This window comes from Ipomoea triloba, chromosome 10, assembly GCF_003576645.1.
Source record: "Ipomoea triloba cultivar NCNSP0323 chromosome 10, ASM357664v1".
NCBI classification, from domain to species: domain Eukaryota; kingdom Viridiplantae; phylum Streptophyta; class Magnoliopsida; order Solanales; family Convolvulaceae; genus Ipomoea; species Ipomoea triloba.
This window is the reverse complement of record NC_044925.1, coordinates 3,678,191-3,685,739: the sequence shown is the minus strand read 5'-3', so window position 1 is coordinate 3,685,739 and position 7,549 is coordinate 3,678,191. Positions and strand designations below refer to the sequence as shown.

General features: G+C 35.7%; 1 protein-coding gene across 5 annotated transcripts; it reads right to left on the bottom strand.

Moving 5' to 3' along the window:
• Positions 1-2,134: 2,134 nt before the first annotated feature.
• Positions 2,135-7,316, bottom strand: LOC116032668 (PH domain-containing protein YHR131C-like). Of its 5 annotated transcripts, none has more exons than XR_004100771.1 (3): positions 6,554-6,876; positions 3,548-3,718; positions 2,135-2,757 (listed from the first exon to the last, which is right to left on the bottom strand). XR_004100771.1 is itself a non-coding variant. In XM_031275343.1 (3 exons), the coding sequence occupies exons 1-3, from the start codon at positions 6,747-6,749 to the stop codon at positions 2,690-2,692; spliced, it is 231 nt and encodes a 76-aa protein (XP_031131203.1). In that variant the 5' UTR covers positions 6,750-6,885; the 3' UTR covers positions 2,135-2,689. The 5 variants fall into 5 exon arrangements, 2 of the variants coding, with proteins under 2 accessions (XP_031131203.1, XP_031131202.1); XM_031275343.1 differs by lacking the exon at positions 3,548-3,718 and having other exon boundaries at positions 6,554-6,688; positions 6,722-6,885; XR_004100770.1 differs by lacking the exon at positions 2,135-2,757 and adding an exon at positions 7,302-7,316 and having other exon boundaries at positions 3,297-3,718; positions 6,554-6,864.
• Between the last annotated feature and the right edge of the window lie 233 nt (positions 7,317-7,549).

Genomic DNA, 7,549 nt, shown 5'->3' with positions numbered 1-7,549 from the left:
CATAACCTCCCTATTCTCTTGTCTTGAATCCTTCTTCTTTGACTACATCATTTTTCATAAATAATAATAATGTAATAATAAAATATTATTCCATCATAAGCCTTCCACTTTTTTAGCTGCAAAATGTTTGTGGGTGAAAAAAGTAGAAAATATTAGTTCATGTGAAACCAAATAGCATATCAAAACAATAACACTCATAGTGCATCAATTTTGGAGTAACAATGACAAAACCAAGTATATATTACTGGAAATAAAGATGTTGCAAAACGATCGAAGTTGGCCACGAAATTAAAAATGAAAGAACCTAGCTTGCATGTTTCAATGGTAATAAATTGAAATGAGGTTCTTGTAAATAATTTATTTTGCTGTTATGAGATATGAGATGGAGAGTAAATTTGAGTGTTTAATCAATTCTCAACAAGATCACCATTAATGGAGCTAGAAAAAATGATTTCTCCATAGATAAAATAAAATGAATGATATAAGGTGTTTGCAGCGAATTAATAAATAATCAAAACACAATGATTTAAGGTGGAAACCATAATGGTAAAAATCAAAAGTCTTTTCAGATTAATAGCCAAGCCAAAATTCACTATATAATTTATACATTATATGTACATAAGCAGCCATAACAATGGAGTACAAAGGAGAAAGAAAATATTTTATGTAAGAGTCCTCCGCGTGCCTCCTTTGTTTGATTTCCATACTCTTTTATATAAAGTATTTATATGCAGTTATGACTTTTTTTCAAGGACTGAGCCAGAAAATTATTTGATGGGGCGAAGTTAAATGACGATAGAAATGTCAATTACAAAATATCAAACAGCCATAATAAGGTTAACATAAAAAATACATTATAACCGACGATGGAAGGGAGTGGGTTCGAGCCTCAGTGGAGGCATCTGTTGACTCTTTGTGCTTCAGTAGGTTGAGAAAGTAGCTATGAACAGATACTACATTGTAACCGAGTCAGTAGAACTCAAAAAAGAATATTTTTGATAGATTACAGGATAGTAATTTGAATAACATTATATTCATAAATATATTTTAATTTTAATTTTTTAACTAGATCAACTTTAAACAAGTGAAGATAAGAGAAAATGTTGTTATTGAGATTTGAACCTATAACCATACATTTTTTATATTATCAAATTAAAATTTTAACTGACTAAACTACTCAAACTATTAATATTTTATGGATAAATATAGATTTTATATATCATTTAATGCTATATATATATATATATATATATATATATATATATATATATATATATATAGCAGTGAGGTAGGGGAGTGGAGGTAGCTGTCCCCACAGCCCCATAATAGCTCCGTCCATAATTTTTTCTAATATCAAGGTCAAACAATCTACCTATTCTCTTATCTTGAATCTTTTATCTTTGAGTTTATCATTCTTCATAAATAATAATGATAATCTAATAGGATTTCATAAAAAAAAAACTAATATAATATAATGATAATATAATATAATGGAATGTTATTCCAACACGCATAAACAAAACTTAAAGCCGCATGCATATAAAGTGCAAATTTTACTTTGGATCGCGGTTCACCAAGCATTGGGGTTCAAGTGACAAAACGACGTCGTTTTGATTAATGAAAATAGACCGATGAAACGGTTTTCGTTCCGCACAATTATAGTTCACTTTCAACACAATTGCAGTTCCAGGCGGATGAAACGGCCTCAACACAACTGCAGTATCAGTTCAACACAACCGTACTTCCAAACGGATGAAACGTCCTTCGTTCCACGCAACTACAGTTCCTTTTCAACACAACAGTAGTATCAGTCTAATACAACTGCAGTATCATTTGAGATGAACCGTAGTATCAGTTACGAAGATTTACGGGAGTCGTTTTTCTCAAACTCTTACTTATTAAAACGACGTCGTTTTGTGACCTTGGTTCACGATATAACGCCTACATATAAAGCGACGAGAGACAGAATGAGAAGTCAAAAGCAACTACCAACTCTCCATGTGTACTACTCATTTTGGACCAGCAAATTGAATTCTTATCTACGACTTTTATTTCGTATTTAACTTTTGAGTGTCCTATCAAAATTTAATCTAAAATTATTCAGATTACTACACCTGTTCAAAAGATTAAAAAATAATAATAACCTTATGAGCACTATTTATGTAAAAAAAAATTCCATCAATATACATCAAGATCACCACTGATGGTTTTATTGGTACCGAGTATAGAGGTACATAATGGGGTTGATGAGCCCAACAGGAAAAAGGACCCAGGACTAAGGCCCAAGCGATAAGCTATACTGAAAGCAGGAATCTCGAACCCAGACAGATGGGTTGAAAGTAAGAACTAAGGACCACTAGGCTATAGTGCTTATAGTGTTCAGATGATGTCTTGATGAGAAGCCATGCCTCTTATATATAGTAGTCCCTTCTCTCCCTAAGTCGTCCACGTGTACGCTCCACGGCCCTACTCCATCACCTCTTGCCACATGGTCCACGTCTCCACACCCTGCACCACCATCACACATGCCGCCCCATGCCGCACCAGCCCCCTGCACACCGTCGCACCTGCAACCATTGGCGCGAGGGGGCGCCAGGCCATGACGAGACTATGCCCCGAGTGCGCTGGCCGCGCCTCGGTCGGGCGTGGGCGGCGGCCAGTCACCAGGCCAGCGGCCCCCCTCGGGTTTCTACTTGTACTCCCGCACCCCGACCCAATAACACGAGCCCAATGAGTCACAACTCATACCCAATATCCCTGTCAACCACAAATAATGACTAAATATTCATCCAATAAACTCTTAAAAGTGTTACAATATATATATATATATATATATATATATATATATATATATATATATATATATATATCATTATATCATGGGGTTCTGGGTTCAATGATACTGTAGTGTTACTAAAATCAAACTAGTGTTTGTGAAAAATGATACTAGAAAACAGAGGTCATACAATAACATATAATGTCAAACGAAACTGTAGTAGAATTAAATGATACTTTAATACTTGTTGCTATGATAAAACTAATTTATGTGAAAAATGAAACTACAAAACAAAACTCGTATAATAACATATATTGTCAAATGAACATGAAGTGTAATTAAAATTATACTTCAACGTTATTATAATTAAACTAATGTGTGTCAAAACTGACACTAAAAGAACAGAGAGCATGCAATAACGTATATTGTCAAATGAAACTGTAGTAAAATTAAAATGATACTTTAGTGTTGCTATAATGAAACTAGTGTGTGTGGAAAATGAAACTAAAAAACAGAGCAATATTGTCAAATGAAACTAAAGTGTCATTAAAATGATACAACATCTTTTTGCTTTATGGTCCATACTATTACATGGACCATGGTCCACAGTAAAATTTGCCAATGAAGAGGTTTTGATGGGCTAGATAGGAAGGAAAGAAGCATGGTGTCTCGATAGGAGTAATCATAATCGTAAAGATGCACTATCTACAAGGTTCGGACCCACAACCTTTAACATCACATGACGCCCCACCAACTAACCAAGGTACTCACATCTCATATACCAAAAGGCAAGATACTTTATTTATCTATGTGAAGAGCGCTGGCACCAAAGCAGTGTGAAACACATGTATCGTCAAGATTGAAGGCAAAGCATCTGGGTGGTTCTTTGCATTATATAAGGGGGCTTGATGCCTCCTTTAGGCTGCCATTATCCCTGCAAGTCTGGAATTGACAAGCTTACATGACAAGAGAGAGATATTTAAAAAAAAAAATTAAAGCAACCGGGTATTATAAGAGGAGAGAGAATTGGCAAAATTAGCAAATGGAGAGAGAATTGGCTAAATTGCAAAAGCTGCCACAAAACTAACGCTGCACACATTTTGTTCTCTTTTTTTTTTTTTGTTTTGTTTTATTATTATTATTATTATTATTATTATTATTATTTCTTTTAATATTATTTTATTATTATATTTATAATATAATATGAAAATGAGACTCATTTTTGAAAGTGAGAAATTTGTAGGGATGTAAAATAAATAGATAAGAATTTGTAAATTTAATGATGTGAAAGTGGGACACGTTTGAAAAAATGAGAGATTTTTTATGGGATAAGAATAGCCTTAGACATCCTCCATTAGTCCTCCATTAGTCCTTACAATCATTCCTAGTCTAGTGGAATGTGTTCCTAACTTCTAGCAGGATCACCAAAGTTTGATTCCTAATTCCTAATAATAGCATCATTATTACTAATCTATATTATTACTTGGGCTATAATTTGTATTTATTATTTATTTATTCTTTGGGTCGCTAGTTTGAGCCGTCATCTCAAGTCGGGCATTGTACATTGGGGCCTAGCCCACGGGTAATATTGTATTATCTATTAGGTTTTCTCTATTTTCTCTTTCTTTTTTTTTCTTTTTTTTTTTTTTACTCTTGTCGCTATATCTGTTTTCCAGTTGTCAAAAAATCTGATAAAATTTAGTAATTGTACGTATGTTAGGTTTGCCCTAAAATAATATAAACAGAAAGGAGATGATGCTGATTTTGGAGGTGTTTGGTTATTGGCTTATCAGCCAAAATTTGGCTGTTTTGACCAAAAATAGCTGATTGACTAGTCAATAAGCTGTTTTTATGTGTTTGGTAAATGGCTGATTGCCCTTAGCTGATTGGGCCAATCAGCCAAAAAATGAAACGCTGGGTTGAGTAGCGTTTATGAATAGCTGCTTGAATATATTTATTAAATTACTATTTTAGCCTTGTATCTCTAACCCCTATCCCCTCTGCAGTTTCACCAAGTCACTAGTGTTAGCACTGAAAATTTAAATAATATTATTGGGCCGTGACTGATAATTCATTATTAAATTAATTGCTTTAATTAATTAAATTGGGCTGATATTTATTTAATTGGGTTGATTAAATGGCCTAATAAATAATTGGTTGGCCTATTTAATTAATTTAAATTAATTATTGTTGAGTTGTTGGCCCGAATTCAAAGAATATATTTAATTGAGTTGGACAAGACTATCAATTGGACTGCTCAAATTGACGGGCTTGGACTTGGTTTGGCCCACGAAGAATATATGTGGATTATATAATTTTGAAGAAGTTGTGGACATTATAAATTGGTTCAAAATTATAAAATCATGAACCTGGACATGATGATGTCCAGGTACATTCCTTGAATTTAATTCAAAATATTAAATTAAATTCGAAGGATGAGGTTTGTTAGATTTTCTCTACCCCCTACCACTATAAATAATGGGTTCACTTTGGAGGTTAAAAGCATTGAAGGCATTGAAGATCAGAAGACTTCGAAGCTCCGAAGATCTGCATCTCATCGGGAGGACACGCCAGCAATTTATTTGCACGAAAGACTCGCTTGCAATTTACTTGCACCGAGCACCTGCAATTATTTACACCGAAGGACTCGGCACGCCTCCAGTTCAGCATACTCTGAACTCGGTCTACTTCCAGTTCGGCATACCCCGAACTCGGCATAACTCGGCAGGCCTACAGTTCAGCATACTCTGAACTCGGTCTACTTCCAATTCGGCATACCCCAAACTCGGCATAATTCGGCACGCCTCCAGTTCAGCATACTCTGAACTCGGTCTACTTCCAGTTCGGCATACCCCGAACTCGGCATAACTCGGCACGCCTTCAGTTCAGCATACTCTGAACTCAGTCTACTTCCAGTTCCGCATACCCCGAACTCGGCATAACTCGGCACGCCTCCAGTTCAGCATACTCTGAACTCGGTCTACTTCCAGTTCGGCATAGCTCGAACTCGGCATAATTCGGCACGCATCCAGTTCAGCATACTCTGAACTCAGTCTACTTCCAATTCAGCATACTTTGAACTTGGCATAACTCGGCCTACTTCCAGTTCGGCATACTCCGAACTCGGCATAGCTCGGCATACCTCCAGTTCAGCATACTCTGAACTCGGCCTACTTCTAGTTCGGCATACCCCGAACTCGGCATAGCCCGGGATAACTCGGCATAGCTCGGCAGAACCCGGCATAGCTCGGCAGAACTCGGCATAGCCCGGCATAACTCGGCATAGCCCGGCATAACTCAGCACGCCTCTAGTTCGGCATACTCCGAACTCGGCACAACAAGGCATACTTCCAGTTCAGCATACTCTGAACTCGGCACACTTCCAATTCGGCATATTCCGAATTCGACACACTTCAAGTCGGCATACTTCTAGTAGAGAATCAGAGGACTTCTACACAGAGATTGTACCCTTTTTCGTTTGATACACACTACTTATTGTAACCGATATACTTTGAATTTTGAATATATACAATTCAAGTTTTTCGCGTTTAGATCCAGTTCTACATTTGCAATTACAGAGAGCCAACTAGAGTAGTGTTTCAAATGGATTACCCCTCAAGTTTTTCATGTTCATCTTCATCCTCAAAAGTCAAAATACACAACAAAGCTAGATTTTTTATTTCACAAAGAAAAAAAAACAAAAAAACAAAAAACAATCAAACAAAACAAGAACGGAAAACACTGCATATTCGAGTAAAAAAACGAGTTAACCCATACCGTATTCTTGTCCATCGTCGTCTTCTTCACCATCCCTGTTATCTTCATCGCCATCGTTGTTGTCGTCTTCCTCATCTTCATCGCCGTCACCATCTTCCTCATCTTCGATCTTCACTAAAAAGCCGTCTTCATCACCTTCTTCGCCATCGCTGGTCCCGTCTTCATCACCTTCTTCGCCATCGCCGGTCTTCCTCATCACCTTATTGACGCCGCCGTCTTCCTCGTCATCGTTGCAGGGAAAACAAATGGGTAGGGGGAACTAGGGATTTGGATTTTGGACTTGCGGATTGTGGATTTGTGTATCAGTGGATCTGTGGATGGGCTTAATTAAGTTTTAATAATAATAATAATAATGTTTACAATAAAATCATTTTACATTTTAGATATTTAAAATTATTTTCAATAATAGTGAAGTAAAAAAAAAAAGACAAAAAAAAAAAAAACTCCCTAATACACTTATGTAAATAAAAATAATACACTTGTAAATATAAATGGTGACTCAAATTTTAGAAGCATTTATCAAAATTAAGATTTTATACTTCCTAATAAATTTAAACTTAAAATAACATAATATACCCATACCCTTAAAGGTCATTTTACATATAATCAGCTAATAGTAAACAGCTAATTTACCAAACACATTTTTACAATCAGCTAATACTATCAACTGGTCAAACCAGCTAACCAATCAACTATTAATTATCAACTAACTCGATCAGCTACCAGCTACCAGCTATCAGCCACTTACCAAACACCCCCTTTAGTTTCTAGCAAAATAGGTTGTTGACAAGGCACGAAAGTGACGAAACAATGACATTTGTGGTGTAGTTTCAAAATCAAAGTTGGGGATGGGACTTGAAAACACACAATAAATAGTATGTATAAAATTTGAAATTTTCTACTTCCGAGTTGTCCCTACCATATTAAGTTGTGGATCGAACTTGAAAACACACAATAAATAGTATGTATAAAATTTGAAATTTTCTACTTCAGAGT

Excerpts from the sequence above, each read along its gene's own strand:
- LOC116032668 (XM_031275342.1), bottom strand. The coding sequence starts at position 6,749 with ATGAGGAAGACCGGCGATGGCGAAGAAGGTGATGAAGACGGGACCAGC. Across the intron at positions 2,758-6,553 it reads CGACGATGGACAAGAATACG|GGATATTGGGTATGAGTTGT; the intron begins GTATGGGTTAAC and ends TGTGGTTGACAG.